The sequence below is a fragment of the Bufo bufo genome, chromosome 4 (assembly GCF_905171765.1).
Source record: "Bufo bufo chromosome 4, aBufBuf1.1, whole genome shotgun sequence".
Classification (NCBI taxonomy): Eukaryota; Metazoa; Chordata; class Amphibia; order Anura; family Bufonidae; genus Bufo; species Bufo bufo.
In genome coordinates, this window is record NC_053392.1 from 185,275,366 (window position 1) to 185,290,701 (window position 15,336).

General features: G+C 45.6%; 1 protein-coding gene across 1 annotated transcript; it reads right to left on the minus strand.

The window, feature by feature from the left end:
- Window positions 1-970: 970 nt before the first annotated feature.
- On the minus strand, window positions 971-11,809 carry LOC120999095 (protein PXR1-like; the record flags this gene model as incomplete). The annotated part of the gene is made up of 3 exons (XM_040429966.1): window positions 11,795-11,809; window positions 1,470-1,696; window positions 971-1,247 (listed from the first exon to the last, which is right to left on the minus strand). Coding segments are annotated over exons 1-3 (519 nt in total), but the record flags the coding sequence as incomplete, so codon positions are not given.
- Window positions 11,810-15,336: the final 3,527 nt, after the last annotated feature.

A 15,336-nucleotide genomic window follows, 5' to 3' on the forward strand; every position in this document is an offset into this window, starting at 1 on the left:
TTTCCTTCTTTCCTCCCTTCTCTTCCTTCCGTCCTTTCCTTTGTTCTGTCCTTTCATTTCTTACTTCCTTTCCTTCCTTCCTTCCTTTCGTCCTTTCCTTCCTTCCGTCCTTTCATTCCTTCCGTCCTTTCCTTCTTTCCTTCCTTTCCTTCTTTCCTTCCTTTCCTTCCTTTCCTTCCTTCCTTCCTTCCTTTCTTTCCTTCCTTCCTTCCTTCCTTCCTTTCCTTCTTTCCTCCCTTCCCTTCCTTCCTTCCTTCCTTCCTTCCTTTCCTTCCCTCCTTTTCTTCCTTCCTTCCTTCCTTCCTTCCTTCCTTTCCTTCCCTCCTTTTCTTCCTTCCTTCCTTTCCTTCCTTCCTTTTCTTCCTTCCTTCCTTTCTTTTCTTCTTTCCTCTTCTTCCTTCCTTTCCTTCCTTTCCTTCCTTCCTTTCCTTCTTTCCTTTCTTTCTTTCTTTCTTTCTTTCTTTCCTTTCCTTCCTACCTTTCCTTCCTTCCATCCTTTCCTTCCTTCCGTCCTTTCCTTCCTTTCTTTCCTTCCTTTGTTCCTTCCGTCCTTTTCTTCCTTTCGTCCTTTTCTTCCTTCCTTTCCTTCTTTCCATCCTTTCCTTCCTTTCTTCCTTCCGTCCTTTCCTTCCTTCCTTCCGTCCTTTCCTTCCGTCCTTTCCTTCCTTCCGTCCTTTCCTTTCTTCCTTCCTTTCCTTCCTTCCATCCTTTCCTTCCTTCCGTCCTTTCCTTCCTTCTGTCCTTTCCTTTCTTTCTTCCTTTCCTTCTTTCCTCCCTTCCTTTCCTTCCTTCCGTCCTTTCCTTCCTTCCTACCTTTACTTTCTTCCTTTCTTTACTTTCTTCCTTCCTTTCCTTCCATCCTTTCCTTTCTTCCTTCCTTTCCTTCCTTCCTTTACTTTCTTCCTTTCTTTACTTTCTTCCATCCTTTCCTTCTTTCCATCCTTTCCTTCTTTCCTTCCTTTCCTTCTTTCCTTTCTTTCCTTCCTTCCTTTTTTTCTTCCTTTCTTCCTTCCTTCCTTTCCTTCCTTCCGTCCTTTCCTTCCTTCCGTCCTTTCCTTCCTTCCTTTTTTTCCTTCCTTCCTTCCATCCTTTCCTTCCTTCCGTCCTTTCCTTCCTTCCGTCCTTTCCTTCTTTCCATCCTTTCCTTCCTTCCTTCCTTTCTTCTTTCCTTCCTTCCTTTCCTTCCTTTTCTCTTCCTTTCTCTTCCTTTCTTTCCTCCTTTCCTTCTTTCCCTTCCTTTCTTCCCTTCCTTTCCTTCCTTCCTTCCTCCTTCCTTCCCTTCTTTCCTTCCTTCTTTCCTTTCTTTCTTTCTTTCCTTTTCTTCCTTCCTTCCTTTCCCTTACTTCTTTCCGTCCGTCCTGCCTTCCTTTCCTTCCTTCCTTCCTTTCCTTTCCTTCCTTCCTTCCTTCCTTCCTTTCCTTTCCTTCTTTCCCTTCCTTCCTTCCTTTCCTTCTTTCATTTCTTCCTACCTTCCTTCCGTCCTTTCCCTCCTTCGTCCTTTCCTTCTTTCCATCCTTTCCTTCCCTTCCCTTTCATTTCTTCCTACCTTCCTTCCGTCCTTTCCCTCCTTCCTCCGTCCTTTGCTTCTCTTTCCATCCTTTCCTTCCTTTTCCTTTCGCTCCTTTCTATCCTTTCCTTCTTCCTTCCGTCCTTTCTTCCTTCCTACTTTCTTTCCGTCCTTTCCTTCCTTCCTTTTCTTCTTTCCTTCAACCTTTTTTCTTCCTTCTTTTCCTTCTTTCCTTTCTTTCTTTCTTTCTTTCTTTCCTTCCTTTCCTTTCCTTCCTTCTTTTCCTTCCTTCCTTTCCTTTCCTTCCTTTCCTTTTCTTTCCTCCCTTTCTTTCCTTCCTTCCTTTCTTTCTTTTCTTTCCTGTCCTTCCTTCCTTCCTTCCTCCTTTCCTTCCTTCCTTCCTTTACTTTCTTCCTTTCTTCTTCTTCCTTCCTTTCCTTCCTTCCTTCCTTCCTTCTTTCCTTCCTTTCCTTCCTTCCTTCTTTCCTTCCTTTCCTTTCCTTCCTTCCTTTCCTTCCTTCCTACCTTTCCTTCCTTCCTACCTTTCCTTCCTTCCTTTCCTTCCTTCCTTTCCTTCTTTCCTCCCTTCTCTTCCTTCCGTCCTTTCCTTCCTTCTATCCTTTCCTTTCTTCCTTCCTTTCCTCCCTTCCTTTCCTTCCTTTCCTTCTTTCCTTCCTTTCTTTCCTTCCTTCCTTTCCTTCCTTCCTTTTTTTCCTTCCTTCCTTTCCTTCCTTCCTTCCTTCCTTCCTTTCCTTCCTTCCTTTCCTTCTTTCCTTCCTTCCTTTCCTTCTTTCCTTCCTTTCCTTCCTTCCTTTCCTTCCTTCCTTTCCTTCCTTCCTTCCTTTTTTTCCTTCCTTCCTTCCTTTCCTTCCTTCCTTCCTTCCTTTCCTTCCTTCCTTTCCTTCTTTCCTTCCTTCCTTTCCTTCTTTCCTTCCTTTCCTTCCTTCCTTTCCTTCCTTCCTTTCCTTCCTTCCTTCCTTCCTTCCTTCTTTCCTTCCTTCCTTTCTTTCCTTCCTTTCCTTCCTTCCTTTCTTTCCTTCCTTTCCTTTTTTCCTTCCTACCTTTCCTTCCTTCCTACCTTTCCTTCCTTCCTTCCTTCCTTCCTTCCTTCCTTCCTTCCTTCCTTCCTTCCTTCCTTCCTTCCTTCCTTCCTTCCTTTTCTTCCTTCCTTCCTTTCTTTCCTTCCTTCCTTCCCTTCCTTCCTTTCCTTCCTTCCTTCCTTCCTTTCCTTCCTTCCTTCCTTCCTTTCCTTCTTTCCTTCCTTCCTTTCCTTCCTTCCTTTCCTTCCTTCCTTTTTTTCCTTCCTTCCGTCCTTTCCTTCTTTCCTTCCTTTCCTTCCTTCCTTTCCTTCCTTCCTTCCTTTCCTTCTTTTCTTTCTTTCCTAACTTTCTTCCTTTCTTCCTTTCCTTCCTTTCTTCCTTTCCTTCCTTTCCTTCCTTCCTTCCTCTCCTTCCTTTCTTTCCTTCCTTCCTTTCTTTCTTTCTTTCTTTCTTTCCTTCCTTCCTTCCTTCCTTTTCGTTGAGGCTGTCCACACCAAAATCCAGAGGTAAAACCCGCTATGTTAATGGCCCATAATAGGGCTCATGCACATGACTGTATTTTTTGGGGGCTTGAAAACGTGGATCTGCACCATCCGTGTGCTTTCAACATCTGCATGTCTTTTCCACAAGGGATGTCGTATTCTGGTCCTCAAAATGCTAACTACAAACTTATTGAAGTCAATGATGGTATCCTTGTTTTGCACATCCGTGATTTGCACACCATCAAATGGATACAGTCATGTGTATGAGGCCTTAGATACACAGCTCAGCAGACAGAACCACATATAAAAATCTTTGATACGAGAACAGTAGACTGCAGGGCAGATGACAGACTTAGGGTACTTTCACACTTGCGTTAAACTTTTACGGTATTGAGTTCCGTCCTAGGGGCTCAATACTGGAATAAAACTGATCAGTTTTATCCTAATGTATTTTGAATGGAGAGCAATCCGTTCAGGATGCATCAGGATGTCTTCAGTTCAGTCACTGTACGGTTTTTGGACGGAGAAAATACTGCAGCATGCTGCGGTATTTTCTCCATCCAAAATTCCGGAACACTTGCCAGATACAGCATTATTTTACATTGAACTGCATTAATGCCCAAGTGTTCTGGAATAACGGATCCGGTTTTGCGGTTTGCACATGCGCAGACCTTTAAAAATGTGAAAAAGATAAATACCGGATCCGATTTTCTGGATGACAAACGGAGAGACGGATCTAGTATTGCAATGCATTTGTGAGACGGATCCGCATCCGGATCCGTCCACAAATGGTATCCGTTTGCATACAGATTGCAGGAATCCAGCAACGCAAGTGTGAAAGTACCCTTAGGCCTCTTGCACACGATCTGTGCTATGGCCCCGAACACCCACCATTAGGCATCCGCAGCGGAACGCGGACCCATGCACTTTAATGGGTCCGCGATCCAGCCGTTCCGCAAAACGATAGGACATGTTTTATCTTTTTGTGGAACGGAAGTACGGGACAAAACCCCACGGAAGCACTCTGTAGTGCTTCCGCAGTGTTCCGTTCTGTGCTTCCGTTCCGTACCATTCCGCATCTCCGGATTTGCGGACCCATGGAAGTGAATTGGTCCGCATTCGTAATGCGGAATGCACATGTAACGCTGCCCGTTTATAGCGGATCCGCAAATCCGGTCCGCAATACGGCCATGGAGCGCACACGTTTGTGTACAATAAGCTTTAGAGACATAGGCACAATGAACAGCATTGGACATGATAGGCTTAGATACACACCACACCAGACAGTATCATACAAGATGGGATTAGATACACAGCACAGCAGGCAGTATCACACAACAGATAATGTTACAGTCATAGCAGGCTATATCGTACATGATAGGATTACATACAGATAAATTTTTATGTGCTTGCTGTTTATTGCACTTCTAGATGGTGAGGAAGAAGCCTATGGACTGTTAGTGATGTGATATAGCAAGAGACAAGCAAGAAACTAGCAGGATTCATGTATGGGTGTAGAAAGATGGTCACAGGAGGTGTAGTGGTCGTACCTCCTGCAGACTGACCAGTGTGGGGGCGGGGTTAGCCTGCGACTCATCACTCTGCAGAGCAGCCAGGCTTGTTTATAAATAAAGCTAGGTAGTGAAGAAAACAGGAAGCACTGAATGTAAACAGACCTGCCAGGATACTCTGATACCCAGACAGGGGGAAAGAAAGCACAGACATGAAAAACAGGTAATGGGGCATACAGTACAGACCAAAAGTTTGGACTCACCTTCTCATTCAAAGAGTTTTCTTTATTTCCATGACTATAAAGGCATCAAAACTATGAATTAACACATGTGGAATTATATACATAACAAACAAGTGTGAAACAACAGAAAATATGTCATATTCTAGGTTCTTCAAAGTAGCCACCTTTTGCTTTGATTACTGCTTTGCACACTCTTGGCATTCTCTTGATGAGCTTCAAGAGGTAGTCCCCTGAAATGGTCTTCCAACAGTCTTGAAGGAGTTCCCAGAGATGCTTAGCACTTGTTGGCCCTTTTGCCTTCACTCTGCGGTCCAGCTCACCCCAAACCATCTCTATTGGGTTCAGGTCCGGTGACTGTGGAGGCCAGGTCATCTGGCGCAGCACCCTATCACTCTCCTTCATGGTCAAATAGCCCTTACTTTCAAAGTTTTCCCAATTTTTCGGCTGACTGACTGACCTTCATTTCTTAAAGTAATGATGGCCACTCGTTTTTCTTTACTTAGCTGCTTTTTTCTTGCCATAATACAAATTCTAACAGTCTATTCAGTAGGACTATCAGCTGTGTATCCACCTGACTTCTCCTCAACGCCACTGATGGTCCCAACCCCATTTATAAGGCAAGAAATCCCACTTATTAAACCTGACGGGGCACACCTGTGAAGTGAAAACCATTTCAGGGGACTACCTCTTGAAGCTCATCAAGAGAATGCCAAGAGTGTGCAAAGCAGTAATCAAAGCAAAAGGTGGCTACTTTGAAGAACCTAGAATATGACATATTTTCAGTTGTTTCACACTTGTTTGTAATTTATATAATTCCACATGTGTTAATTCATAGTTTTGATTCCTTCAGTGTGAATCCACAATTTTCATAGTCATGAAAATAAAGAAAACTCTTTGAATGAGAAGGTGTGTCCAAACTTTTGGTCTGTACTGTATATATGCATTGTGAGAGGTGTTAGGAGCACATAAAATACATTTTTGGGCTTTGTAACCAATTGCTGGTTTTCCATAGAGTTATAGACTCAACATACAATGGTCGTCCCAGAACCGATTAAGGGCTTGTTCACACGACCGTGGCGTTTTTAGCGGATCCGCAATTTAAACAAATGCCTCCCGTGTGCCTTCCGCAATTTACGGAACGGAACAGGAGGCCTATTATAGAAATGCCTATTCTTATCCGCAAAACGGACAAGAATAGGACAGGACTCATAATTTTTGCGGGGCCACGGGACAGAGCAACAGATGCGGACAGCACACAGAGTGCTGTCCGCATCTTTTGCGGACCCATTGAAATGAATGATTCCGTATTCGGACCGTATGCGGAATGCAGAAAACGGCCCGTATACGGAACGCAAAATACTTTCGTGTGAACGAGCCCTAATATTGTCATTTGAGGGATCTCTGTATAAGCAAATGTCATAACTTCAGTGGATAAGCAGCATGGTAATGGCACATAGGCTTCCCTTTGTCATCTATAAAATGAGTGTGACATGTAATGGTGGGACACCCTTTTAAGGCACCTGGTGTGGGGTCTGTATTTATTTTGGGATCTGGTCTGAGTCTGTATTTATTTAGATGTGCTGGATTCTGTTGTATGGGATAGGGTCGTCTACTGCGCTGTTCCACACTCCTAAAGAAAACTGAAGTATACAGGCCAGACAGATGGAGAGTCGGGGGAAGGGGGGGATGCCCACTCAAGAAACTTTGCACTGGGCCCACCAATGTATTAAAGCAGCCCCGTACCTGCTGTTGCTGCTAAAGAACTTTTTATAAAGTGAGGGAGCACTATACTTCAGTCAGTCAGTGGTGGCAAAGCAGAAGTAACTTACTACAAGAGTGATCGGTGACAGTAAGATCACTATGAAAATGTAATCACTGTGAGAATAATCACTTGCTCAGTATTTTCTCAGTGTTACGGGGTACATCTCCCTCCTAATGAATGGAGGGACACGATGCTGTAATTACCCTGTATCACTGCTACAATGTAGATGACATGCCGGTCAACGCCTGCTGAATGGGGGTGACAGGAGTTGCACCGTCGCCGATCAAATATTGATGACGTTTCCTGAGGAGAGATCATCAATATCATGAAACAGAAATGCCTCTTTAACAAGTTGACCGCTATATATAATGCTCTGCTCATGGTGGGAACAGCACACGCATGCCACTAATAATAATCATTATTAACCTATCAGCAACAATGTCCAATGGTTTACTAAGAATAATTAATGTTTACACCCAGGTCCGTTATACTGCCTGCCGGAGCAGTGCTCTGCAAATGGCTGCTGATGGAGTATTCCATCCATCAACATCCTCCATCCTCCAGTGTGAATGAATTGAGGCCGCTGACGGACGAAACCCTCCATTAGAAGTCGTCACTGGTAGACAGGTTTGCGGACCTGCCTGTACACATGAATGATTCCTATTAAACCATCGGACATTGGTGCTAATGGTTTGATACTATTTATCACTAATATCATGCGTGTGATGTTTCCAGTGGTTAATCCGTTTAAGTAGATGTTAAACATATTCCCATTCACAGAAAATGTCATAAATGCCATACAGCTGCGGGTGCCACCTCTGACTGCTGACTGGCAATTGCTGACTGCCTGCTGCCGCATTCTCTATACACTTCTACTGATAGGAAGCTGTGCTTGTATGTCGCCCTCTCTACTGAAGTCTATGGGAGTTACAGAAAGAAACAAGAAAATACATTTGTGGTCAGGACCTAAACGAGTGGAAGATGCCCAACCACCACCCCCCTACCTAATTGGCCTGAGGTGTGCCTTGGCCTCACTAGGTCGGTATGCCTGAAAAAGGGGGCATACCCTGAATGTGATGGTTGAATGACTGAATGAAGAATGGGAATGGGTGGGCAGGGGACGTCCGAATGCCGACGTGCTGCCTGGGAGAGCCAGACTGCTTAAGACAGGTACCGGCCCCTCCCACAAATCCAGGCTGCCTGGGAGAGCCAGACTGCTTAAGACAGGTACCGGCCCCTCCCACAAATCCAGGCTAGCCTGCGGCCAGCCTTAACACTTGTGGTCAGGACCTAAACGAGTGGAAGATGCCCAACCACCACCCCCCTACCTAATTGGCCTGAGGTGTGCCTTGGCCTCACTAGGTCGGTATGCCTGAAAAAGGGGGCAAAACCCACCAGTGAGGGAAGGATAGGCCTGAGGTGCTAGGTGCTACTCTGCCAATGTACTGAATGCTTGGACCAGCTCCGCTTGTGGCTCCGGGATATACCGTACAAAGCACCCCGAGCGCCAGCGCCCCAAGTGTTTAATGATATGCACAGGGACTCCATGCTTGGACGCTGCGGATGCCGCACCGATGCGGAAAAAATGCCCCGAGAATTGAGCCGGATTCAATCCTACACTGGTCAACAGGATGCGAATATGTTTGATGAACTGGCTGGACGTCAGTGGACCAACAGGGAATGGAAGTAATGGGTCGGTGGGGCTGTGAAGACTAAGGGCCAGCAAGAGGTTGTCCAAGACTGTCACTGGACACCATGCGTTTGTGGTCTGGAAGAACTTAACTACATGGCCGGGACCTACCTGCCTTGTTTTGTTGTGAGGCAACTGCAATGAATTACTGCCCATCCTGACTAAATCTCCCTTGCGGAGAGCCACCGCCCCTTGTCTGGCCTGTGTCACTTCACCTGGTCTTAAAAACCCGTAAAACGCCAAGTACATCGCCGCCTTGATCACCAGGCTGGGAAGGACTCTGAATGGTGAGAATGTGAGAACTTCCGACAGGCTAAGAAACGTGTCCCCCTTAATAGGTCGACGGACCGACTTGACCGTGACCTGGCTCTTTTGAATGCCTCTGAGGATGGCCTTGATCGGGTGAGCTGAAAATATAGAGGGTCTGTCTGGCTCTTGAAGTGCCAAAAAATGCTGCACCCCAGCCAAATATAGCCTAATGGTGTTGTAGGATAAAGCCAATACCGAATGACAATAAGGCACGAAAGCCACCATATACTTGACCTGACCTGTGTCACCTCTAGGATATGCCAACTTAAAGTCGAAAAAACCACCCACGCTCGGCGGTACGACCGCAACGTACTGGCCGACAAAGACTTGGTAATGAGTGAACTGGCGACCACCATCAGAGAGTCTAATCCAAGACCAGCAGCCGCCAGTCCGGTACCGGGGTGCCCACTGAGTCTGCTTCTGGGTTCTGTAAGAAAAAGCGAGAAAAATCAAAACGAGATAAAGCATCAGCTGCAACGTTGCTGACCCCGTCCAAAAACCGGGCATGAAAATGAAACCCCTGTTCCAGAGCTATCCAGGTCAATCTACGCATGAAAGACATGATAAGTAACGATTTAGATCTGCCCTTGTTAATGATCTCTGCGGTCGCCATGTTGTCAGTGTGGAAAACCACCGTGTGACCCGACCACCTATGCCCCCAGACTATAGCAGCTGCTACGATAGGATAGATCTCGAACAATGCCGACATCTGAGAAACCCCCGGCAACTGTAGCACGTGTGTGGGCCATGAGCCGGCGAACCAATGTGAGCCAATATGGCCGCGAAACCTACCGAGGCAGCTGCGTCTGAAAATACGTGTGGAGAATCAGAAGTGGCCCTCGGAATAAACATGGAAATGCCGTTCCACCCACTGAGAAATCTGTCTTACATGAACAGATCTTCTCGGGCCTTAGCATTAAGATGCACTGATGCGTCCAAATCACTGGTCTGTTGTAATAAGACTAGCAATCTTGAAATGAATGATCTACCCTGAGGAATGATCCTCATGGCAAAGTATAACATGCCCAACAGAGACTGCAATTCTCTCTTGGTGCAAACCTGAGACATGAGCAAGGAACGGACACCTGATTTGATTCTGTCGCGTTTGTCTTGTGGCAGACTGGCTGACATGGCACGTGAATCCAGAGAGATCCCCAAGAACGTGACAACCTGCGCAGGCCCTTCTGTTTTGTGTTCGGCCACTGGAATGTTTAACTCCTTGAAGACCTGCAAGAGAACCTGCAAGTCAACAGGTGCCTGTGAGGGTTCTTCGATCAACAGAAAATCATCCAGGTAGTGAATGACACTCTGGCAACCCTGTTCCAACAAAATCCATTCCAGTGCCTGCGCTAACCTGTCAAACAGACTGGGGCTGCTCTAGGAACCAAACGTCAACTTGGTGGTGAAATAGTACGAATCTCTCCATTTGATGCCATGCCACTGCCAGAGATATGGGCTAATGGGCAGCAGTTTGAACGCATCAGAGACATCTGCTTTGGACAGCCAAGCCCCCATGCCTGTCTTGAAGAATGACCTGGATAGCCTGGTCTACGGAAGTATACTTCAAGGAAAATTCCTCGGACGGAATCAACGAGTTGAGACTAGGAACGTGGGAAGAATGTGGAGCAGACAAATCATAAATCAAACGAAATTTATTGGAATATTTTCCCTGCACCACCCCCACCGGGCTCACCCTCCAGGTGCAGAAAGGAGGGGACTTTATTTGAACAACCCACTTTTTTTTTTTTTTTTTTTTACTTTATTTAACAATCCACTTGTACCCTTTTTTTTTTTTTTTTTTTCGTCAAACTGCCTGATGTGCGAACTATGTGTCTAAGGTATGTATGTAGTGTATGATGAGTGTCAAACATGTGCACAAGCAGCAACCTTGTAAGTAATCAACTCAGTAATGGCACCAGGACCCAGCTGCCAGAGTTTAACCTGCTGAGCCCAGATGACTCGCAGCCCCTGTATGAACTTAGATACAGGTTATGCTGACAGGCAATGAGCTCCAACTATGTGACAATGCTGCCCATTGGTGCCAAAACTTGAATTGCATGTGCCTGAACGCAGTGAGGAGAAGCGATCCTCCGGCACACTTCCCCCTCTCTACACACCCTCCTACCCTCCTCCACGTTGCCACGCTCCCCAAACAAAGCAGTTATCATGGAAAACGACCTGAACAGCTTGCAGACTGAAGTGAAAGGTACACCCGGCTTCTCTGAGATCCGACTCGTGCAGGACGCTTGCTGATGACGTCACACCCGGAAGTAGCAGACGTCCGAATGCCGACGTGCTGCCTGGGAGAGCCAGACTGCTTAAGACAGGTACCGGCCCCTCCCACAAATCCAGGCTGCCTGGGAGAGCCAGACTGCTTAAGACAGGTACCGGCCCCTCCCACAAATCCAGGCTAGCCTGCGGCCAGCCTTAACACATGCTAAAAACGCCTTAGATGGAAAAAATACCCCTTTAAATGTCTTCTCATGTCTTTCTATTATTTTCGCCCTAATCGAGGACAGTGGTGTTCGGCCAACCTGCTCTAGAAGCACAATCTCCGATAACATCAGGGAGAGATTAATATTCCTATAAATCACAGAAAAAATGCACCAAACGGATATGCCACTGACTATACTGGCTAGTCATAAATGCAGATATTAAAAGCTGAGACTTTTGCCAATATATTCCTGCCAGGAAAATATCGGAGCCCATCATGCACCACGTCACGATCACTCAGCATGGCAAGGGGTCCTACCACTACGCTAACTATGGTGTGAACAAGGTCTGAAGGTGATGAAATCCAGCTCACAGCCAAGCTTCCACACAACCGCATAGCAGGACAACTAATGTAATGTGAACAAAGCAAGACTGTAAGCCACACCCATATCAGACCGTGTGATGGAGGTTACCAGGTGCAAAAGAGTGTTTGAATGCCAGGTAAAGGCACATACACTACATATAAAACAAGACACAAACACAGAAATATAGTGGCAATTCTGGGGCCGACATCCTCCATTGTATGCATTTTTTTGCTGGGGATAGTCGTTAGCTGCGGTCCACATGCGGTGGGGCTGCTCCCCCAATGAAAAACATGCTACAGTGTTAGGGGTTGAGCAGCTCCCCCAGAATTGCCACTATGTTTCTGTGTTTGTGCAGAGATTAATATTCCACCATGTGCTTGGGCAGGGCAGTTATGGTAAGGTCGTCTTGGCAGAGGATACTTCTAACCATCAGAAGTATGCTGTCAAAGTCACCAGGAAGAAAGCCATGCTTGCCGACTGTGATGAGGCGGATGTGTTGGTGGAGCACCGAGTGTTACGGCTGGCATCTGGGAGCCCCTTCCTCGTCCATGCACCCTTTGCATTTCAGACCAAGGTACAGTATAGAAAACTTTTATCAAATGACCCAACAGGTAACCCTAAATAAAGTATAAAGAATAACCTTTACTTATTGAAACTGGAAGATCCCTTTAAGGATGAGAGAAGCCACTGCTGTATTCTATATAGTATATGTGTAGATGGTTTGGTAATGGTGTCTTCTATGCCACAGATGCTTGTTCTACTTGGGCTGCGGGGACTTTCATCAATTCCTAGGGATGAAGGGGCAGCTTGACATCCCCAGTGCAAGGTAAGGCTAAATAAAAACCTCAGCCAAACAGTCAGAAAATGACATAAAATATTAGATACAGTGTCTGGCCATATCCACATCACGCTCATGAGACCTGCTCTCCCATGTGCCCTGCCATGATATTCCTGATATTAAAGGGATATTCGCATTTGAGCATTTATTACATATCGATATAATAAGCCATTAATGTTCAATAGGTGCAAGTCCCACCTCTATCCCTGCTATGAGACTTCCAAAGATAGGCGAGTGCTCTCCCTTGACAATTTTCGAAAGTCCCATAGCCGTGAATGGAGCAGTGTACTCTTCCTTCATAGCAGGGCCCCATTATTGAAAAAGGAGCCAATGATAGAAGGAGAATCCACACCTACTGGACATTTATGGCGGATCCTATTGACATACCATAAATGTCCAATTGGGACGATCCCTTTAAATGAAAAACTGGAAACCAGATCTCCTCAATGTGTTGTGATATTGGTGTTAATATGTGATTTGGTGTGTGATTTTAAACCACCATTCAGCTCCAAACATGTCCCATGAAGTGTTAGTGATAAGAAGAACATGTTACCTGTTATTTGTGAGTCTCTTGTGTTATCCCCATATTATAGTCACTTGATTTCTTTTCTGACAGATTCTATGCCGCCGAACTCGTGTGTGGCATCCAATTTCTACATTCTAAGGGCATCATCCACCGAGACCTCAAGCCAGAGAACATCCTGGTGGCTGATAATGGTCATATTAAGATCACGGATTTCGGTCTCGCACTTGAGAACATGTTTGGAGACCGCACAGCCACCGAATATGCTGGAACAGAAGGCTATGTGGCTCCTGAGGTGAGAAAAGAAGAATGTTCCTCATTTTCACTGATCCAGTTGTATCAAAGGGGTTTTCTAGGTATCAATATACCTGGTGGGAGTGCATTGGTAGGAGTCTAACTACTGGCAACATCACAGATTGAAGGTGTCAGTGATTCTTTGATGGCTACAGCCTCTTCAAAGCCATCTGCATCGTATTGTGGCTTCTTTCATTTGAAGTAAATGGGAAAAAACTGCAATAACCTGCAATATCCCAGGTAGTACAGTAGCTCCACAAACACTTGACCAGTGGGGATGTCCCACAGATCTCATATTGATCGCCTATTCTGATGAAAGATACCGGTAATCAATATTTTAAACGAGGAAAACTTCTTTAATGGTTTTGGACCATGCACTGGCAGAGTTTAGGAATGTAGACAATACAAATTCAAGAGACATGAAAATCAGATTTACTGTCTGCAAAGTAATTTGTTTAAGACTAGTTCTAAAGTCATACTATTCATTATTTATTTCCTGTCCATTCTGTAAGGTTGAAGGCCCCCTCTCAGTAGCAGCGGCAAGTGTTCATCAAGTAGCTCTAGTTATTGTAAAGAATTAAGGTCAATACAGGGTGAAACAGGCTGTTTTCCAGGACAAGAAACTTTCTTTACTTACAGACATATGTATAAGGGCTAAGTGATCTTCCAGTTCTTGTGATTGGATATTTACTTAGTATACTTAGAGGGGCTGTCCCATCTGGACCACCTCTTTTTAGATTGAAGCCACCCCAATAGTGAACAGGACACAGTGGGTATGGCATTTCTATCTATTAGAGATCACCTGTTACCACTGCCACCACACTGGGTGCTGATGGGGAAACCTCATATTTTAATGTGCCCCTTCAAATGAATGAGCCACTATGTAACACTTGGTCACACTGAGCCTACAAGAGTTAGGTTCCTTCTGTCGCTATCACTTGACAAGACGTTTATCAGAAAAATTAGCACTGTTAGGGTCCATTCACACATCCGTAGTGTATTGCGGATCCGCAATACACCCGGCCGGCACCCCCATAGAACTGCCTATTCTTGTCCGCAATTGCGGACAAGAATAGGACATGTTCTATTTTTTGCGGAGCCGCGGCCTGGAAGTTCGGGGCCGGGCTCCAGAAATGCGGATGCGGAGAGCACATAGTGTGCTCTCCACATCTCTTACGGCCCCATAGAGAATGAATGGGTCCGCACCCGTTCCCGATATTGTGGAATGGATGCGGACCCATTTGCGGACATGTGAATGGAGCCTAAGGCAATGTCTGTCCCTGCAGCAGCAGATAACTTTGTGGTTGCAGTTTATCTGCAGCTGGGTGGAGGGAAAACATCATTTCGCTAAACACCTTGTGCTACTCATTATACACTATGTTGGCAATGGCCAAAGCCTCAGCAATTACAATGTGGGTTTCACAGTATGAGCTGTGTAATAACTCTTCTCTCCTTTCTGGCAGATGTTGGCTGAGGAGGAGTATGGCGTTGGAGTGGACTGGTATTCATTTGGTGTCATCTTAAATAAAATGATTACCAGTAAGTGTACTTACAATCCTACACTATTTGATACAACACGTTCCAGCGCGGAAGACATCATTAAAGAGGTCAGTATGTTACTGCATGACACAACTGTATTTTATATAATGTTATATGACAAACTGTGATAGGAAGACATCTTCCTCTACAATACCCCCTAGTGCACCATAAAATACTTTACAAATACTGTATTTTTCGCCCCATAAAACGCAAAATGGGGGGAAAATGGCAGTGCGTCTTATGGGGCGAATGCTGCCATTTTTACTCTGCTAATGCAGCACGCCAGACCTGCAGGGTATAGCGACAGTGAGGTCACGGTATGGGCAATCGAGGGTAGGCATGCAACAGTGAAGGAGAGGCAGACACTAGTTCCTCTGGGGCACACTCTGTAGATAGGGACCAGGCCTGATGGTATGTGAGGTGCCCTGGGTGTTGTAGGTGTTTTGAGTGCCTTAGGTAAGGTCCCTTTAAGGATCGTGACGCCAGTGCCTGTAACGGTGGCACACCGATTTGTAGGAGGATTAAATGAGTACACAGTTGGTGAACCAAGCGTTGCTTTACTTGGTGGAAATGTAGTCCAACTTTGTACAGACAGTTACAGTTGATAATGATGATGCAGTCCCTTGAACAATACTCCACAAGCAGGTTTTCTTTCAATAATGGCAGGTATTAATCATGCAAGATACTTGGAGGGCAAACAGTTAATGCTTTGCAGTGCAATGCTGCTCTATCCCCTTCAGCTATACTAGCTGGCTGGATCCCAAGGCCCGGATGCCTAATTGCTGGCTTTAATCCTTGGTA